The sequence below is a fragment of the Nomascus leucogenys genome, chromosome 19 (genome assembly GCF_006542625.1).
Source record: "Nomascus leucogenys isolate Asia chromosome 19, Asia_NLE_v1, whole genome shotgun sequence".
Classification (NCBI taxonomy): domain Eukaryota; kingdom Metazoa; phylum Chordata; class Mammalia; order Primates; family Hylobatidae; genus Nomascus; species Nomascus leucogenys.
The window spans coordinates 54,021,114-54,043,196 of NC_044399.1; the positions used below are offsets into that span (position 1 = coordinate 54,021,114).

The 22,083-nt window shown below is 36.8% G+C and overlaps 1 protein-coding gene across 2 annotated transcripts in view; it reads right to left on the reverse strand.

Moving 5' to 3' along the window:
* Window positions 1-22,083, reverse strand: part of TTC27 (tetratricopeptide repeat domain 27) — a 194,512-nt gene that overhangs the window by 23,193 nt on the left and 149,236 nt on the right. For both annotated transcript variants that reach the window (XM_003262719.3, XM_030800389.1), the window contains exons 14-16: window positions 19,385-19,483; window positions 14,679-14,731; window positions 10,192-10,357 (exon numbers count right to left, since the gene is read on the reverse strand). In XM_003262719.3, coding sequence (XP_003262767.1) covers window positions 10,192-10,357; window positions 14,679-14,731; window positions 19,385-19,483 — 318 coding nt within the window. The remainder of the gene's footprint in view (window positions 1-10,191; window positions 10,358-14,678; window positions 14,732-19,384; window positions 19,484-22,083) is intronic.

A 22,083-nucleotide genomic window follows, 5' to 3' on the forward strand; every position in this document is an offset into this window, starting at 1 on the left:
ATAGCAAAACGCTGTCTCCACAGGAAAAAAAAAATTTTAGTTAGATGTGGTGGCATGCTCCTGTGGTCCTAGTTACTTAGGAAGGTGAGGCAGGAGGGCTGCTTGAGCCCAGGAGTTCAAAGCTGCAGTGGCAGTAAGCTGTGATCATGCCACTGCACTCCAGCCTGTTCGACAGTGTGAGACACTGTCTCTTTTTTTTTTTTGAGACAGAGTCTCACTCTGTCTCCCAGGATGGAATGCAGTGGCACAATCTCGGCTCACTGCAATCTCTGCCTCCCAGGTTCAAGCAATTCTCCTGCCTCAGCCTCCCCAGTAGCTGGGACTACAGGGGTGCAGTGCACCACCATGCCCAGTTAATTTTTGTATTTTGTTTGTAGAGATGGGGTTTCACCATGTTGGCCAGGCTGGTCTCCAAGTCCTGACCTCAGGTGATCTGCCCACTTCATCCTCCCAAAGTGCTGGGATTACAGGCATGAGCCACCGTGCCCAGCTGAGACACTGTCTCTTAAAATAAGAAAAAAAAATCATTTGACCATATACATACATTTCTGGGCTCTTAGTTCAATTCTATTGGTCTACATGTCTGTCTTTATGCCAGTACCACGCTGTTTTGACTACTACAGTTTTGTGGTAAGTTTTGAAATCAGGAAGCATGAGTCCTCTAGCTTTGTTGTTCTTTTTAAAAGTTGTTTGGGCCATCCAGGGTCTCTTGAGATTCCATTTGAATTTTAGGATAGGTTTTTCTATTTCTGAGAAAAACCAATCCATTCAGATTTCCTATTTCTTCATGATTTAGTCTTGGTAGGTTTTGAGTTTCTAGGAATTTGTCTATTTCATCTAGGTTATCCACTTTGTTGGCATATGCTTGTTCACAATATTCTCTTATAATCTTTTTATTTCTGTAGAATCAGTAGTAATGTCCCCATTTTCATTTCTGATTTCAGTAATTTGAGTCTCCTCTTTATTTTTTCAGTGCAGTCTCTGCACTGAAATCCAGACATCACTTTGGGTAGTATTGACAACTTAACAATGTTAAGTCTTTCAATCCATCAACATGAGATGTGTTTCCATTTATTTATATCTTCTTTAATCTCTTTCATCATGTTTTCTAGTTTTTGTGGTCCCAGATTTTTACTTCCTTAGTTAACTTAATTCCAAAGTATTTTTTATGCTATTATAAATGGGATTGTTTTCATAATTTCCTTTTGGGACTGTTCACTGTCAGTGTACAGAAATGCAGCTGATTTTTGTGTGCTGACTTTGCATCCTGCTACTATGCTGAATTAATTTATTAGTTCTAAGAGCTTTTTCGTGGAATCTTTAGCATTTTCTACATACAAGATCACATCATCTGCAAAGAGATAATTTTATTTCTTACCAATTTGGATGTCTTTCACTTCTTTTTCTTGTATAATTGCTCTGCCTTGAACTTCCAGTGCTGTGATGAACAGAAGTGAAAGCAAGCATCCTTGCATTGTTTCCAATCTTAGAAAAGAAGCTTTCAGGCTGGGAGCGGTGGCTCACACCTATAATCCCAGCACTTTGGAAGGTCGAGGTGGGCGGATCACCTAAGGTCAGGAGTTCAAGACCAGCCTGGCCAACATGGTGAAACCCCATCTCTACTAAAAATAAAAATAAAAATAATAATAAAAATAATAATAATGATAATACAAAAATTAGCTGGGCATAGTGGCATGTGCCCATAGTCCCAGCTACTTGGGAGGCTGACACAGGAGAATCGCTTGAGCCTGGGAGGTGGAGGTTGCAGTGAGCAGAGATTGTGCCACTGCACTCCAGCCTAGGTGACAGAGCAAGACTTTGTCTCAAAAATAAATAAATAAATAAAAAAGAAAAGAAGCTTTCAGTCTTTCACCATTAAGTATGATGTTTGCTGTGGGTTTTTCATATCTGGCTTTTATTATGTCGAGGCTGCTTCCTTCTATTCCTAGCTTGTTGAGTGTTTTTTAAATCAGGAATGTGTGCTGAAGTTTCTCAAATGCTTTTTCAACATTAATTGAGATAATCAGGTGAGATTTTTTTCCCCCTCATTCTGTTAATGTAGTATATTACATTGATCTATTTCATATGTTGAACCATCCTCAAATTCCAGGAATAGAGCCCACTTGGTCATGGTGTATAATCCTTTTAATATGCTAGTGAATCAATTTGCTAGTATTTTGTTAAGGGTTTTTGCATCAATGTTCATAAGAGATTTTGGTCTGTGTTTTTTTTTTCTTGTAGTGTCTTTGTCTGGCTTTGGTATCAGGGTAATGCTGGCCTCATAGCATGAGCCGAGAGGTGTTCCTTCGCTTTCAATTTTTTGGAAAAGTTTGAGAAAGATTGTTGTGACTTCTTTAAATGTTTGATACAATTTACCAGTGAATCCATCAGGTCCAGGGCTTTTCTTTGTTGGGAGATTTTTGATTCCTGATTCTATCTCCTTACTAGTTATACATCTATTCAGATTTCTTATTTCTTTATGATTTAGTCTTGGTAGGTTTTGAGTTTCTAGGAATTTGTCTATTTCATCTAGGTTATCTACTTTGTTGACATATACTTGTTCACAATATTCTCTTATAATCTTTTTATTTCTGTAGAATCAGTAGTAATGTCCACATTTTCATTTCTGATTTCAGTAATCTGAATCTTCTCTTTTTTTTCTTAGTCCATCTATCTAAAGGTTTGTCTATTTTATTAATCTTTTCAAAGACCTAATTTTTAGTTTCATTGATTTTTCTTTATTATTTTTCTACTTTCTATTTCATTTATCTCTATTCTAATCTTTATTCTTACTTTCTTCCTTCTGCTAGCCTTGGGTTTAGTTTGCTTTTTAAGTTGTAAAGTTAACTTATTGACTTGAAATATTTCTTGTGTTTTAAAGTAAGCATTTAAAGTTACAAATTTCTTCCTTAGCAATGCTTTCACTGTGTCCTACAAGTTTTGGTATGCTGTATTTTCATTTTCATTCATCTCTAAATATTTTCTAATTTCTCTTGTGATCCATTGATTAAGAGTGTGTTGTTTATTTTCCATAATTTTGTGAATTTTCTAGTTTTACTTCTGTTATTGATTTGTAATTTCATCCTGGGGTAGTCAGAGAAGATACTTTCTACGACATCTACCTTTTTGAATCTACTGAGACTTAATTTGCGATCTATCATATTGTCTCTCCTAGATAATGTCCCATGTGCATTTGGGAAGAATATGTACACTGTTATTGGGTAGAATGTTTTATATATGTCTATTATAAAATTCATTAACATACAAAATCTCTGCTTCTCTAACAGAGCCATACTCACCCCTTTTGGTTGTTGATGTCACAAAATTACATCTTTATAAATGGTGTGCCCCAAAACATACACTAATATATTTAATGCATTAGTCTCTTAAGTTACATAGAAAGCAAAATATGGAGCTACAAACCAAAGTTACAATACTACTAGCTTTTAGACTAATAACTGTTTTTTTTCATGTATTAGTCTCTTAAATCATGTGGAAAACAAAGAGTACAGTTAAAAAAAACATTGTAACAGGCCGGGTACGGTGGCTCACACCTGTAATCCCAGCACTTTGGGAGGCCGAGGTGGATGGATCATCTGAGGTCAGGAGCTCAAGACCAGCCTGGCCAACATGGTGAAACCCTGTTTCTACTAAAAATATAAAAATTAGCCAGGCATGGTGGCAGGCACCTATAATCCCAGCTACTCAGGAGGCTGAGGCAGGAGAATCACTTGAACCCAGGAGGCAGAGGTTGCAGTGAGCCGAGATTGCGCCATTGCATTCCAGCCTGGGCGACGGAGCGAGATCCATCTCAAACAACAACAACAACAAACATTGTTACAATAATATTAGCTTTTATAATTGTTCTTATATTTATCTTTATTGAGATTTTTATTTCTTCATCCAGCTTTGAGTTATTGTCTAGTGTCCTTTCTTTTCACCCTGCAGGACCCCCTTGGGCATTTCTTGCAGGGCAGTTCTAGTGGTAATGAACTTCCTTACCTTTTGTTTATCTGGGAATGCCTTAATTTCTCCCTCACTTTTGAAAGGCAGTTTTGCCAGATAAAGGATTCTTGATTGACAGTTTTTTTCTTTTAGCACTTTGAATATATCAGTCCACTGCCTTCTGGCCTCCAAAGTTTATGATGAGAAATCTGCTGATAATCTTATTGAGGATACTTTGTATGTGACAGATTTCATTTTAATCAGTATAAACAGCTCTATAGGCCTCATATCCCACTCAAACCAATACCACGCCACTGAGTTCATGTAATGGCCTTTAAATCCCTTACCCACATCTCGGTTTCATTTAGGTAACAGTAGAACTTATGTTTCATTCTCTGCCAACCCTATTTCTCACCTCCATCAGGAACCACACTGAGGGAATGCAGCAAGCAGAGAATGACTGGGAAACTAACACTGGCCTGTGAAGAGAGTTGAAGGCCTCTCACATAGAGGAGCGGCAATTCCAACATAAATGTAGAAGAATCTCCACAAAGAGAAATGTATTAACTATTCGTTTCCCAACACTAACCTTGACTTCCTTGGGCTAGTCTCATCAAAGTCTTGGCCTAAAGTGCAAGGCACTGGCCCTTTGAATCCTGGAGGTCCTCAAAGCAGGAAGGAATAGGACTGCCTTAACCCCTTACAAAAACTACCAGGAGGGCTCCAGGCCAAGAATGAAGCAATTTCCCACCTCCCCTGCTTGGCTAGCTCCCTGCTCCACTTGGAGCTCTCTAAGTACTTGTTCTGTTTCCTGGTCTGATAACCCTGACCCTTGGCTTCCCCAAACCTCAGTTATCAGAGAGAGATAGGCATTTTAGCATTGTCTTTTTCAGTCCCTCAGAAAAAACCCAAAAAACAAAACAAAACAAAAAACAGTTCTTAGACTGTGGAAAGGGCTTTAGGTTAAATATGCCAAATGTCAAGCCTTAGCTTTACTGCTCGCTGGCTATAAGAAATCAACCTTATTAATTCACTTTGCTGAGCCTCAGGTACCTCAACAGTTAAATGGGAAGAATACCTATTTTCCAAAGCTATAATTTGTATAACATATATCCATTCTCTCCTCTTCTCTTTACTTTCAGGTAATGCACAGCCAGCAAGTGTCCCAGGACTTCAATTTCATTGGCAACTTGCCCCACTGCACATCAACACCATCTTCTCCTGTCCCCAAAGAAAGCATCAAATAAAAATACACACAAAGGACCACCTCACTATGCAAGAATACATACGGTATGATTCTATCTATATGGTATTCAAGAAAAAGCAAAACTGAACTGTGGACATGGAAATCAGAAAGCAGTTGCCTCATGGGGGAAAGAGGTGGTGTTTCAACTGACTGGAAATGCATGTAAGAGAACTTTCCATAGTAATGAAAATGTTCCGTAACTGTTTGGGGTGGTGATTACATAAGAATACATAGTAGTTAAAATTATCTACAAATTATTTTTTTATTTTGTTATTTTATTTCATATTTTTTGGAGATGGGGTTTCGCTCTGTTGCCCAGGCTGGAGTGTGGTGGCACGATCATAGCTCACTGAAACCTCAAACTCCTGGGCTTAAGCAATCCTCCTGCTGCAGCCTCACAAGTAGCTCGGGCTGTAGGCACATGCCACCATGCCTGGCTTATTATCTGCACATTATGTCTGAATTTTTAAAAACCTTTGTTAGATATAGTTCACAAGCACATTAATACGACGGGAAAATGTGCTTTTGACATAAATCTTCCCCCACAGACTTCAAGGAGTGACAAAGAAAAAAATAAGACATGCTTACCTGTGATTTCTGTCTTCGGCTCCTACTAGCCAAATGACTGCTCAAGTTATATAAGCTCTCTGGGTTTCATATTAATCAACTATAAAATGAGGAGTATTTAGTATCCACCTCACATACTGTATGCCCAATAAAAGATAATCTGTGTTAAGTGGCAGAAACATAGTAAGCACTCAATATATGTTAATCCCCTTTCCTCCCTCTTCCACATATAAACAGCAAATGAATGTCAATAATGCAATACTTAAATTATTTTCCCAAAATGTTGCCCAAGGTATCCAGAAAAAGAAAAAAGGAAGAAAAGGAAAAATATCCCAACAAATCAACATCAGAATTTACCTGGGGGAAAGAAGTATGGCTACATATGAGGATTTGTCTGCAAGGATATTCATGACATTATTTATAATAGTCAAAAACTGGAAAACTGAACAGGAACTAATTATGTAGGAACATGAAAATCAGTTTTATGATAGATGAATAAAAATATGTATAATCTAGAAATAAATACAAATAAGTGCCATTATAGAAAAGCATTCCTGGGTTTTACCAAACTATACATTAGTCAAAATTAGGACAAAGGTTTTTTTCAACACAGTACTGGAAGTCCTAGACAGAGCAATTAGGCAAGAAAAAAGAAATAAGAGATATTCTAATAGGTAAGGACTAAGCAAAATTGTCTCTATTTGCTGACAATATGATCTTAGTGAAAACCCTGAAGAGTCCATGTAAAAACTATTAGAACTGATGAAATAAATTCAGATACAAAATCAACATACAAACATCAGTAGCATATCTATAATACTAATAACAGACTATACAGAAAGGAATGATGGTCACTAGTGTCAGGGTGGGGTAGAGGTGTGGTGGGGAGGAAATGGGGAATTGTTGGGGAGAGGATACAAAGTTTCAGACAGAGGATTAAGTTTGAGATCTTCTGCACAGCATAGTGACTACAGTCAACGATAATGTATATTTCAAAATACCTGAGTAAAATGTCAAATACGTCACCATAAAAAGGTAAACAAGGTGATGGGTATGTTAATTAGCCTGATCTAATCATTCCACATTGTATACACATATGAAAACATCACATGGTACTCCATAAACGTATACAATTAGAGTTTGCCAATTAAAATATTATTAATAAAATTATAAAATGGATAAAAAAGAAAGAAAATGATAAAGGTAGTATATCCACTCATTCTTCAATTACAAATAGTGAGAAAAAAAACAGAAAAATTTGAGGCTAATTTACCCTATGTCTATATTAAAACAAGCATGAATTCATACACACACACACACACACACGAAAAAAACTTAATGGCAATAATCCACATCCACAAAGTAGAGAAAAACAGGTACAGGATTAGAACATGTTAAATTGGAATCAGAACACAATTTTGCTATATTGAAAATTCCCCATGATTACAGGAGTAAGAAGCTAAGACTATGACCACTAAAATATGTTTGAAAAAATCTATTTAAAAGTTAAATCACGTTATCTGAATTCATACTAGGAAAATATAGCTATATATATTTTTAGATTTCTTTTTCCTTTTCTGAAAAATGCTCAAATGCATCTCTATGCATTTTGGGTCCTTTTATTCTTTCTTAGGGAAGGCTCCTGAAAGACTTCTCTTTTTTTTTTTTTGGAGACAGGGTCTTGCTCTGTCACCCAGGCTGGAGTACAGTGGTGTGATCATGGCTCACTGCAGCTTCAACCTCTCCAGCCTCAAGGGATCCTCCCACCTCAGCCTCCCGAGTAGCTACAGGTACATATTACCAAGCCCAGCTGAATTTTTTTTTTTTTTTTTTTTTTGTAGAGAAAGGGTTTCACAATGTTGTGCAGGCTGGTCTGAAACCCCTGGGGCTCAAGTAATTTTCCTGCCTTGGCCTCCCAAAATGCTGGGATTACAGGTAGAAGCCACTGCGCCCAGCTGGCTGAAAGATTTCTAAGCAAATGTTCTTAAAATTCCAATGATTTTGATTTGGCATCCAACAGGGCAAATCACAACTGAAAGTTTTACCAGAATCAACTATCTACATACTCAGGTTATTTTTACCAAAATTATATCCTTTGGTATCTATAATGCCACTGTTACTACCAACAGATTATTCTAAATATCACCTCTCTCCCTACATATTTACAGATACTCAAATACAGAATTATCATCTAAACATTAGCAAGAATGTTTTTTCATCCTGAGAGAGAATGAGACTCCTAATCTGGGGGTGGTAGGGGTGGTAAGAAAAGAGAAATTTAAGTAAAATTCTTCAATACATTTTCAGCTACTGTAACTGCTTCTGCTTCGCTTTGTCTTGCCTTTCTTTTAGAATACACGAGTTAGCAAGATTTGCCATACTTAATTCATCTAAGTTAACTAAAATCAGCATTATCTTGATGACTTTATAACTCTATGATGTACAAGTAACAGCTTTTCCAAACAATCTTTGAACAGTTATTTTGTCTGATATTTTTAATTTCCTTAAAACAAGCGGGTGGGGAGGTCCATCCATCCATCCAGAGTTAGACATAGCTTATGACAGTATAATCCTATCCCCCAAAGCTGTGGTGAGAACTAAATGAGCTAATACATGTGAAGTGCTTAGGATACTTTCAGACACACAGCAAGCCCTCAGTAAATATTAATTATTGTTATTTTACCACAAACCACTTTGACCTGCTCTATGTGCCTTGGGAAGCGAAGGAGAATAAAAGAGCAAATACAAAAGCCACTTCCTTTCACGCGTACATATAATAAGTCTGTCTCTTATTGGAGGAGACAGTATTTGGGTACCTTATATAAAACAACTCCTACTGGTGCCAAGCATGAAAGGATGACCGGGATTTTCTCAAGATCCAAAAAGCCAACCTGGTGAGCCAGTTGTTACTAATCCTTTGCAGATATGAAGGAGATTACTGGGGTTAAAGTATAGGTTTAGAGGGGAGATCCCACTCACAACAGAAAGACAAGCAGATTAGTTAGAAAATGGAGGCACAGGACAGAAGATTCACAGGATCAGACTAACCAAGGAAACCAATTCTAAGACAATTAAGAAAGAGATGACACAGACAAGTTATCAGCAGCAATACCAAGAGGATAGAAAAGCAGAATGACAGCTTGAAGAAGTCCCCTGTCTAGCTTATCAGGAAGGAGGGGAGCTTCACACTCCTTTCTGACTTGGTGTGTAAACTTATTCAGCCTGGCCCTAGAGGACTTCCAAGGTTCCTTTTTGCTCTGACAGTGTGTGATTCTAAAGAATGCTGGAATTGAGCCAGCAGCAATGTCTAAATGAGGAGTGCTGGATTTGAATGTTTCAAGTACATTTTTTTAATATGAAAGAAAACAACAGAATTTCTTTCAACTGTAAGATGGAATATACTACCAATATAAATAATTTACATTCTCCTTGAGATTTTAGGAACAGGTTTCAGAAATCTTTCCTAGTAAAGAAAGATCTTAAAAATCACAATTGCAGTAAACAAGAGATATGCACTATCTTCAGCGGTCACAATATACTAAGATCTGTTCAGTCTCATCAGTGCCCTTTGCTAAGGCACTAAGTGTAGAAAAGGAAGAACTATCTCAATGGAAAATTTCAGCAGTGTTAACAGGACAACTATTGACTGTCAGGGGACTGTGCAAACAGATTCACTAGAGCCCCTACCCTTTCTAGGGATGTAAAACTCTGCTGTCTCTCCATTCACTTGGCTATCATTCCATTCAGTTTTGTTTATTTATTTATTTATTTATTTAGAGACAGAGTTTTGCTCTGTCACCCAGGCTGGAGTGCAGTGGCATGATCTCAGAGTATCACTTTACACTGAAGACAGCATATTGTCTTCAACTACAATTAAACCAAAAAGGTCTTTTTTATTTAATCTTTCAGATGACACAACAGCTTTGAATCTCCCATACTTTCTGGAGCGATAACTTTATTCCACCAAATAGAACACCACCTCATGAAACATTGCAAAGAAAATGTTAGCCATCCTCTCTATATTGTTCATACCATCTGAAACTATGCAGTAAATGCTTGTTAATGAATGAACAAATGAGTATAGGATTTATTCCAGCTACCACAAGTCAGAGAATACACTGAGATACCCAAAGTACTAAGTAACACAGTGTTTTATTTAGCTTCTGCAAAGTGACTATATACGTAACCCACATATCAGATTTTCATAACTGAGTCACAGTAATATTCAGTTTATGACTGTACAAACAAATTTGACATTAGATAGCAGAATTCTATATATCATGAAGAATATTTGACTAGAAAAAAATACCCTTTTCATATGTTACACGTGTTTAACAAAATTTTCCTGTGCATATTCAAGGAAATAATTTATACCATGTGATCAAGGATTAGTATCAAACACAAACTGAAATAACGGAATATGAATATCCTACCTGAACATCTTTGTATTTGTCACGTAAGTCCAAGAGCCGGTGATAAGCTTTAATGGCTTCTGAAAATTCCCCAACGTCAGTGCTGGTGAGGATGTAGTTTTCCCAAATCTGCCAGTGTTCATAGTTACACTTGAGAGCTTCTTGTAAAGTTCTAAAAGCTTTTACTCTATTGAAGGTCAAATTTTAAAGGGAGCAATAATGAACTCTTTTTTTATTAGAATAAAGCATAGCTAAATGTATAAAATGCTAATGTGGACTGTCAGTCCTTATTCATTCATATAAACAAACAGAATGAGAGACCCAAACAACACAAAACCAACTCAAACTTCCCTACAAAATTCAGTGACAGACCCTATGGTATATATAGCATACATACAGAGATACTCCTTTCCTAATCTATTTACTGGTAACAAGGACATTATTTTAAAACTAGGTATCAATCCCAGTATCACCTCAGGAGAAGGCACACTCAAGTTCCAAATCTGGAGTCAGAGTGGCCAAGAAAGTACAATTGCAAACCTGTAAGACAAAAGGTGCAGACAGTAGTGGAGGGACCAGAGGCAAGGAGGTCAAAACAAAACAACACACTCCTCATGAATCTGCAACCAAAATGCTGCAAACCAAAATTCTACACCCTGTGAGAAAAAAACCTTCAGTCAACAAAACTAATCAACAGGACATAAATTTACTAAAGATAAAATTTTAAGGTAGCCAGGCATGGTAGCTCACATCTGTAATCCCAGCACTTTTTGAGTGGTTGAGGTGGGTGGATCACCTGAGGTCAGGAGTTCGATACCAGCCTGGCCAACAGAGGGTAACCCCATCTCTAATAAAAAATACAAAAACAAACAAACAAACAAAAAAAGCAGCTGGGCATGGTGGCACGTACCTGTAATCCCAGCTACTCAGGAGGCTGAGGCACAAGAATCACTTGAACCTGGGAAGCCATGGTTGCAGTGAGCCAAGATCACACCCCTGCACTCCAGCCCGGGCAACAGAGCAAGACTCCATGTTAAAAAAACAAAATTGATTTTAAGGGGGAGAGGGAGGAGTGAAAAAAAGTTTTTCTTAATTGTTTAAGTAACAATTTATCAAGTCTTTAAATAAATTTGTTTAGAATACTGACAGAGACAAAGAAATAATTTACATTGAAAAGGAACAGAAAATTGTGAAACAAAAACAGGGAGTAATGAAATAAGAACAAGGAGATGTGAATAAAAACTAACTGGAAATTTCAGTATTGAAAGAGGCAACAAAACAACAACAGGCCGGGCACAGTGGGTCACAACTGTAATACCAGCACTTTGGGATGCCGAGGAGGGTGGATCACAAGGTCAGAAGATCAAGACCATCCTGACCAACATGATGAAACCCTGTCTCTACTAAAAATACAAAAATTAGCTGGACATAGTGGCACATGCCTGTAGTCCCAGCTACTTGGGAGGCTGAGGCAGGAGAGTCACTTGAACCTGGGGGGCGGAGGTTGCAGTGAGCTGAGATCGTGCCACCACACTCCAGCCTGGGCAACAGAGCGAGACTGTCTCAAAAAACAAAAAACAAAAACAAAACCTTCAATAGCTAACAAAAACTAGAATGCACATAGTCAAGGAGGAACTGATGCATTGCAAGATAACAGTAAGGAGTTCACACAGAATTCGAATTATAAAATAAAAGCTGGAAAGAGACAGAGGAAAGAATGAGAGGTAAGACTCAAACATACATCTGATAGAGATTCTACAGTAAACAAATGCAGAGCATGGCAGGATTCTTTATATCAAAAGATAAAAGCAGAGAATTTTCCAGAAATGAACAAATTTCAAAAAAATTTTCGATCATAAATTATATGATCAAAAGTATATTTCACATACTGAGCATTATAAGTAAAGATAAACGAACATCTAGAAATATTGTGTGAAATTTAGGAAAGATATTCCTAAAATCTACAAAGAAGTGATGACAGATATTTATTGATTCAGCAGTAAGATGACAGAAGACAACAGAATATTACTTTTAAAGTGCTGAGTGAAAATAACTGTCAGCCAAAATTTTATCATCAGCTAAACTTACCACACTCAAGAGTAAATGTAAAATGAAACATTTTTAGATATACAAAGGTTAGGAGCGTTTACCATCTATTGACTCTAAGAGAACTATCTAAGGGATTCCTCCTTGCAAAAATACAAGAAAACTCAAAAAGAAGGGAAACATGTCTTCAATTTCAGTCATAAATTGTTCATGGAGTGTTTTTTTCCTTTCTCTACTCTACCACATCACCACCTCCATCTAATAGCAACTGCCTCCAACAGTGTTGGACCAAGACTCCCCAGCTCTCCCATCCACAGGGGTTGGGGGTGAACTCAACAAGTAAAAATCCACACCATGAGGATTATCCTTTTTCCTATATGTCCCCCCTTATGATCCCCCTAATCATAATTTCCTAGCCTCAAAATTGTTCCATGAATCCATTTTTCCTTTTTGGTAAATATAGCTTCTTTGTAAGGTGCTTCATTTCAGGATTCACTTATCAAAACCCCTCTATAGTAGAGATATTGCACCATTAAAATCACATCCGAAGATAGACATTTTTACGTGGGACTGATAGGAACATGATATCGAGGGGAACCAGATGAAACAGCAAAGAGAGCACGTTAGTGAAGAATCTTGTGACCACAAAAGGATAAAAGAAAGTTTAATGGGCCATTTTAAGGCATGAATAGGATCTTCTGAGAGAAGCATTAATTACCTCAGAAGTAACAATCCCATTAGCTTTGTCTGGAGCCTTAGCAAAGAAAGAAAAGAGTAAACAGGGAAGAATAAAGAAATGATTTATCTCAGACCTTACAACCCCACCTTTGCACAAAAACCTATTTGTGGAACTGCAAGAGGTAAGAAAGTCGAGAAACAATATGCAAGAACCCCTAAGAGAGAAAGCAGAATTCCTACATGATTGGGCTGGAAGACAAGGAAGGTATCAAGAGCTTCACTACACACAAACTTATCCGAGTTGCCAGAAAAACTCACTGAGATCATTCTACAAGTATGACAGGGACTTCCGAGCCTGTTGCTTTAAACCAAAAAGGTCTCCAGAGAGTTTTAGCACTATCAGTTGCAATCAAGAATATAATATTATCTTCTGAAGAGAATGGTAGAACAGATAGTACTTTATTTATGTCATCCAAGAGCAGAGGCAGCATTTCATGATCTCTACGTAATATGGATTTAATGATGTCTTCAGAAATTATCTTGTGATTCCACCAAGAAAAATTAAATTAAGTTTGAAAGTAAGGCCAAATAAAAATGAAAATATATCCATCCTTTAATTAATTTATTAGAGTTCTGGCAACAGCAGTCCTTGTCTCCTCCCTTTCCTTCGCTTTTCATAGCCAGTCAATAAGCCCAGTTAGTTGGTTTTCTCCTTTATAAAGAGTTTGGCATCTGCCCCTTCTTTTTCCACTCTAGTTATCTCATGCCTGAATTGTTATAACAGCTGTGTCCTAACTGGCTTCCTAGCCTCCAGTTTCCTCTAGTCTGCCTCACATACTGCCACCAGATAAATCTTCCCCAAAAGCTTCTTTCTTCATGAGATTACCACACTGAAATCTCTGGCTTCCTATTCTCAACAGGACAGTCTCAACTCATTGGTCAAATAATCAGAAGATGCTGCAATTTTACTTCAACCTACCTTTCTAACCTTATCTCTCACCGTATATTTCACATTACTTTATAGCTGGACTATTTTGCTTCCTATCTCCTAAAATACTACCTTCATTCCTGTCATTCTGCATTTGGTCACATCATTTCCCGTGCCTAAGAGGCTCCCCTCTGTCCCTTCTATCCATCCTTCAAATTTCTGCTTGAGTCCAACATTCTCTCAGAAGCATTTCTGATCCAGGATGACATGGTTTCTCTCTTCTTTGATCCTCATGAGACTAAATGAGTGGCTGGCACATAATAAGTGTGGTACAAATATCACGTATGATTATTTTAGCCCTCTTTGTATTCTCACTTAGTATTTGCCACAGATAGCTTATATACTAATCAATTTTTTAAATAAGATAGCATAGTATTTTATTTTTTAAACCTACATTCCCTGAAGACATTGGTTCATATTTATTTATATTTCTCAATAATGTCTAGTACAAAGCAAGCAATGAATAAAAATAACTGTCAACTGAGTTGACCAACTAAACATATGTTTGCTTTTATCATGTAATAAAATGTAGAATATAAAACTTCAGTACTAAATAAAGATTTCAAGTAACATTTCTTATTTTATTACATATGAAATGTTTTTAAGAAATAAACTGTATATTTAGAATTCAAGTTAATTTAGTTTGAATTAAGTTATTCTACTTAAGTTATTCTATTTCATATACATGGGTGAGAAAGGTAAAACAAGGAGAAACATTGAAACAATGTTCAGTTGTAGAAAATCTCATTCATTTATTTGGGAAGCAAAGTTCTTCATATTTGTCTGATGTACTTACTTTTGTTTTAGTCGGATATAGGAAGTTGATAAATTGTTCCAAGCTTCAGCATTCTGAAATGATAGAGAACTCAGTTAATTAACTATTCTCATTTAGGTAAAATTATTGCTGAAACCAAAAGTACAACACACTTTCCTAGTCCAATATATGCTCTTTAAAACCACAATTTTCAATAAGGTGTGTTTAAAGGTATATGGCAAAATTAAATCAAACTGAACTTTTATAATTTAGAAAAAGGTTAAAAGGATCAACCACGCAATATAATTATTATTGTACCAATTAGCAATTCAGTTAAGATTTTATTTTCAAATTTAGACTTACGAGATAGCTAATTTACAAGATACTCTATATAGTACCTAGATTTATTACAAAAAAGGCAATGCAGTATACCGTTTTTTCCTGTCTTAAAAGTTTTTGCCATTATATGGTCATCCTTCTTCACCAGATAGGGGGGTTAAAAAAAATCTGTTCTCCAATGTTACTACTAAGTATTTCATCCATCAAACATATTTTTCTACCTATTCCTCTACCCAATGACAAAAATAAAGCAAAAATGAATGCTTTTTAAAATCAGCTTAATCAGGTTGAATTTATATAAATGTTGATTCAAACAAGAATGATATAAATTATCTATTTCTCTTTGTTCCACTTTTCATCTAATATAGTATATATCATTCTCAAGTCCCATACATATGATTCAAAAATTAAGTGGCAGTGGACCTCCACTTCCAGACATGGCAAAATTAGTAACTTTTTTGAAGTCTAGCAAAGAATAACTACCAGAAAGCTGTGAGCTGAATGGAGATTTTGGAGGTCACACTGTGCTAGAAGTTATTCAAGTTCTAAACTAGCAAAACTAGAGAGTTCTTATTGATTGCCCATGGCATTAAATTCAATCTCAGAGAGGTTATACCTTAAGAAAAGGTTATTAGAGGGCTGGGTGCAGTGGTTCACATCTGTAATCCCAGCACTTTGGGAGGCCAAGATGGGAGGATCGCTTGAGGCCAGGAGTTCGAGACTAGCCTGGTCAAGAGAGCAAAGCTCCATCTCTATTGATTTTTTTTTTTTTTTAAAGAGTTATGAGAAAATAAGGACAACTCCAGACCCACTTTAACAAGCTTAAAAACAAGCTGATTTATGAGTAATTTAATTGAATGCCAAAATAAAAATCTTCCGTAAGAGAACAGAATAAAACCAAGAAGCACAACAACATAGCATCCACAATGTGTAGAATACAATTTTTTTTAAAAAATGGTGGACATAGGAAGAAGCAGGAATATTTCCTTCATAACCAAAGGGAAAAAAAATCAGTTAATAAGAAACAGTACCAGAAACGAAAGCATAGGATTGAAATAAACATAGGATTTCAAAGCAGTTATTATAAACATGTTCAAAGATTTAAAGGAAAACATGAACATAATGAGAGAATGTTTGGGGGAATATTAGTAGAGACATTAAAGCTGTTAAAATATCCAAATGAAAGCAGCCTGACTGCTGGAACTGCTTGTTGTAACCTGAAACCAGTTTTATCTGGAGCTTCTGAGATAATTTGCTGAAACTCTGGGACTAATTTTGCCCTCTGCCATCCCTCATCTATGGAAGCTTGCCAGCTCCCCAAACCCTTACTGTAAGTGCCAATGAATTTCTCAAAGAGCAATATGCAACACTTCTCCTTTTAATAAAACTTCTAACCTTCTCCTTGTTCTTCAGACATTCAAAGACTACCTGGCATGCATATACACCCCAAATTGCAATTCTTTTTTCTCAAATGAAACATTAAATTTAGATCTTTTATATAGAAAATTTTAAGGAGTCCGCCAAAAAAAAAAAAAAACCACCTACTAGAAGTAATAAATGAGCTCAGCAAGGTTGCAAGATATAATTAATATATAAAAATCAATTGTGTTTCTATATACTAACAATAGGCAATCCAAAAATAAAATTTAGACCAGGCACAGTGGCTCACATCTATAATCCCGTCACTTTGGGAGGCTGAGGCGGGTAGATCACCTGAGGTCAGGAGTTTGAGACTAGTCTGGCCAACATGGAGAAACCTCATCTCTTCTAAAAATACAAAAATTTGTCAGGTGTGGTGCTGCACACCTGTAATCCCAGCTAATTGGGAGGCTGAGGCAGAAGAATTGCTTGAACCTGGGAGGCAGAGGTTGCTGTAGGCCGAGATTGCACCAATGCACTTCAGCCTGAGCAAAAGAGCAAGACTCTGTCTCAAAAAAATAAAAAATAAAATTAAGAAAATAATTCCATTTATAATAGTATGAAAAAGGATAAAACACTTTGGAATAACTTAACAAAAGAGGTGTAAAACTTCACTCTGAAAACTATAAAATATTAAAAGAAATGAAAGAAACCTATGTTAAATGTAAAGACATTCCATGTTCATGGATCGAAAGACTTAATATTATTAAGATGGCAGTACTCCCCTTATTCACCTGCAGATTCAATATAACGTCTTTTGGGAAAATTTACAAAGCTAAAAATCCCATAGGAAAATTCAAGGAATGCTGAATAGCCAAAACTATCTTGTAAAGGAAGAACAAAGTTGGAGTACTCACACCATTTTCAAAACTTACTACAAAGTTTCTATAAACAAGATAGTGGAATATGCACAGATATATAGTCAATGAAATGTAATTGGTGGACCATAAATACATCCTTACATCACAGTCAATTAATTTTTGACCACTTACATTTACAGTAAGCTGATTTTTGACCAGAGTGACAAGACTATTAATAGGAAAAGAACAGTCTTTTCAACAAAGTTTTGAGACAACTGGATATCTACATGTAAAAGAATGAAGTTGGACCCCTTCCTTATATCATAAATAAAATTAACTTAAAATGGTCCCTAGACCTTAATGTAAGAGTTAAAACTATAAAACTCTTAGCAGAAAAGATAGGAGTACATCTTTGTGACCTTGGATTTGGCAATGGATTCTTAGATATTGTACCAAAAGTATGAGCAACAAAAGAAAAAACAGGTAAGTTGGACTTCATCAAGATTAGGCTTTTGTGCTTCAAAGTGCACAATCAATAGAGAGAAAAAAAAAACTTAACAGAATGGGAGAAAATATTTGCAAATCATTTGTCTGACAAGGGACTTGTAGCTAGAATATAGAAAGAACTCTTACAACTCAATGATAAAAGGATACATGACCCAATTTTAAAAATGGGTAAGGATGTGAATAGACATTTCCCCCAAAGAGGATACACAAATGGCCAAGAAGCATGTGGAAAGATGCTCAACATCACTAGCCATCCAAAACACGCAAATTGAACCACAATGAGATGCTATAATAGAATAGCTAGAATAGCTATAATAAAAAAGACAGCTAGCAACAAGTGTTGTCAAGGATGTTGAGAAACTGGAACCCTCATACATTGCTAGTGGGACTATATAATGGTACTTTGTTTTTTTGTGTTTTAGTTGTTGTTTTTTTTGAGACAGAGTCTTGTTCTGTCACCCAGGCTGGAGTAAGGTGGCGCAATCTCTGCTCCCTGTGACCTCCGCCTCCCAGGTTCAAGTGATTCTCCCGCCTCAGCCTCCTGAGTAGCTGGGACCACGGCATGCGTCATCACGCCCAGCTAATTTTTGTATTTTTAGAAGACATGGGGTTTTACCATGTTGGCCAGGCTGGTCTCGAACTCCTGGCCTCAAGTGATCCACCCGCCTTGGCCTCCCAAAGCGTTGGGATTACAGGCGTGAGCCACCACACCCAGCCTAAAACGGTACTTTGGAAAACAGTCTGGCAGATCCTCAAAATTCTGAACATAGAGCTACCATACGATCTGGCAACTCTACTACTGGGTATATAACCAAGAGAAATGGAAACATATGTTGGTCTCAAACTTATAAACAAATGTTTATAGTAGTGATATTTATAATAGCCAAAAAGTGGAAACAATCCAAATGTCTACCAACTCATGAATGGATAAATAACATGTGATATACCCATACAATGGAATATTATTTGGTCATAAAAAGGAACAAAGTACTGAAGCATGCTATAACCATGCATGAATCTTGAAAACATGAATCTAAGAAAGAAGCCAGTCACAAGAACCCACAAAATGTATGAATCCATTTATATGAAATGTTCATAATAGGTGAATCTATAGAGACAAAATGCACATTAGTGTTTGCCTAGGGCTGAAGGGGAGGGTGTTTGGAGAGAAATAGGGAGTGACAACTAATGGGTACAGGGGTTTCTCTTTAGGGTAATAAAGATGATCTAAAGCTAATTGTAGTTGATGGTTGCACAATTCTAACTATACTAAAAATCATTGAACTGTATATATTAAATAGGTGAATTATATGGTATGTGAATTATTATCTCATAAAACTATCAAATATAAGAAGACTCCACCCTAAAATAACTTTCTAGTAATGCAATTAACATAGGCAGGACATACTAGTGAATCACAAAATATACATGATACTTTGCTATACATTCAGTGAAGTATATTTTTAACAAGAAAATTATTTTATTAAAATTATTTCCTAAATGAAACCATGAAATATTAACTTATTTCCAGATTTATAAATCCTATACCTTGAGGTATGACCTTCCCTCAAATGTACACTTTCCTCCAACACAAAAGGAATTGCTGTTCTGAACCATACAGTACAATTTCAACAACTTAGAGAATAAAGAGCCATGTAAGGACAGAAGATCAAACAAACTTACATCGGGTTCTAGAGTCACACAGCGCTGAAATGCCTTTGCTGAACCTTGATAGTCTTCCAAGGCCAAATAGGCACAGCCGAGAGAAAACCACACCCCGAGCTGCAAAGACCAAAAGTCAGTCATTCAAACACACAGAAACATTTACAGAATGTAATCTGAAAATTATTAAGATACTATCAACAAACACACTCCTAGAAAGAATGCAGAGCTATATAATAAATGTTTGCCTTACATTTAGTTTAAATGTAGAATATTTGGCAATGGAGGTAAATTTTTCCATATAATTTTCAATGCTAACACTGAAAACATGTGCAATATTATTGCATATGTTTTGCAGAAAAAGTCCATACTTTGTGTTAACCAAACTCCTTACTGGGCATGTTGGCTGTGGGTTCAATCAGCTGCAGAGCGAAAATATTGGAGAAAAAAAACTGGATGGTTGCATCTCTACTGAACACGTACAAACATTTTTTTCTTGTCATTATTCCCTAAACAATACAACTTACATAGCATTTGCACTGTGTTAGGTACCATAAGCAATCAAGAGATGACTGAAAATATACAGGAGGATGTACGTAAGTCATATGCAAATACTACAGCATTTTATACAATGGACATGAGCATCATGGATTTTGGTATTGGGGTTGGCGGGGGGATGCCTGGAAGCAATCCCCCATGCATTCTGAGGGGCCACCATATACAAAGTATCAGCAGATTCACAACTGATGAATGTATTACAAACTCAAAAAAAGAAATTTCTGTTTTCATCTTCAAACTAGACCACAAGAACTTCTGCAGCTTAACCAAGAGCCAAACTGCCCTAGCATATATCTGCTTTAGGCATGCCTGAAAATAATTTAGAAAAAGGAGGTTTAGAATCTGGATTATCAAATAGTTACTCAAAATGTAAAGTATGACCTAAGCCAATTAGATTTGTAAACACTGAGATTTAGAAAACAGATAAACTAGGAAGTAGCAATTCAGATTACCAAAAAAAAAAAAAAAAATCTGTATATCATAAGGTTTCCTTAAAATCCAATAGCCTCTGTCAAAAGGGAGATAAAACTAACAAAAATTCGGGTGGATGCGGTGGCTCACGTCTGTAATCCCAGCACTTTGGGGGGCCGAGGTGGGTGGATCACTTGAGGTCAGGAGTTCAAAACCAGCCTGACCAACATGGTGAAGCCCCATCTCAACTAAAAATACAAAAATTAGCCGGACGTGATGGTGTGCACCTGTAATCCCAGCTACTCGGGAGGCTGAGGCAGGAGAATTGCTTGAACCTAGGAGGTGGAGGCTGCAGTGACCTGAGATTGCGCCACTGCACTCCAGCCTGGGTGACAGAGCGAGACTCCATATCAAAAAAAACAAAAACAAAAAAACAAAAAACTAACAAAAATTCAATGGAATTAGTCAGAAATGCAGCTATTATGAGTTGTTTTCCTTCCAGACAGTCAGCAGAGCCAACTTTATAAGCAGATTGAAGTCTCCTTTCTTACTGACTTCCAGAAAGGCACTGAGCCAGCTGTCAGATTTACTTGGACAGTTTAGGGTAAGAAAGAAAACGAGGTACTCTGTTATCTATCCACAGTCTTCCATAGAGGCAGAGTAGGAGGCTGCCTCTACAGCACTCCTCCTTCAGCCATTCCCACAAAACTTGTTCCATATGGCTAGCAGAGGCCTGAAAGTTCTTTAAGCAGATAAAGATTTTTAGCCAGTAATTAGAGATAAAGCTTAGAAAGCAAGCAGACTTGGGCCATTTAACACTTTGCCATGAATTCACAAGAGGCTATAAATAACTGTTATCAGGAGCCTTTATGGAGAACAGATTTTATTAGAGGGACAGGTAATGACTGAAAAGAGGATGGATATATGTCCACTGGGAGGGGGCAGAAGCAGAGGTACTAGGTTGAAACTAAAAGTTAGAAGTTCACTTTTCTGAATCATGGGACTTTCAACAACCTAAAAATGAGCTCACCGCTTTGCTTTCATCTGTTTTTTAATAAAATTAAATGAAAAGAGCTTCAATGCACCAAACCACACTTGCTGAACATTCTGAGAGAACCTAAAGTCTGATGCTAACATGTAAAACAAGCTGTCTAAACTCCAACCAAGTAAAGTTTCAAAATCTGTGTATTATATTTCATCAATGTTAAAGTATACTTTTTCCCCCGCCATTTAACATTTCTGAAATAGAGATGCATCTGAAAAACCAATAGCTTGTCAGTTTTATTGGCAACATTTTTTTTCTATAAAAAGTGGTACTTAAAGGTACTTCTTACAACTGATGGCATCTTAGATACAAAGAACTATGATACCAAGTTTACTTGGAATAAGGGATTCTTATTTTGAGACTAAATCAAGAACAATAAGAACTGACCTCAAGGTCCTCAAAATGCATGTGCTCTGCTTGTTTTCTGCATCAGCAAAGAACAAATACTATTTCCCATGTGTTGTTATAAAAACCACACGTGTGGCCAGGCGAAGTGGCTTACACCTGTAATCCCAGCACTTTGGGAGGCCGAGGCAGATGGATCACGAGGTCAGGAGATCGAGCCCATCCTGGCTCACACGGTGAAACCCCATCTTTATTAAAAATACAAAAAAATTAGCCGGGCGTGGTGGCGGGCGCCTATAGGCCCAGGTACTCGGGAGTCTGAGGCAGGAGAATGGTGTGAACCCGGGAGGCGGAGCTTGCA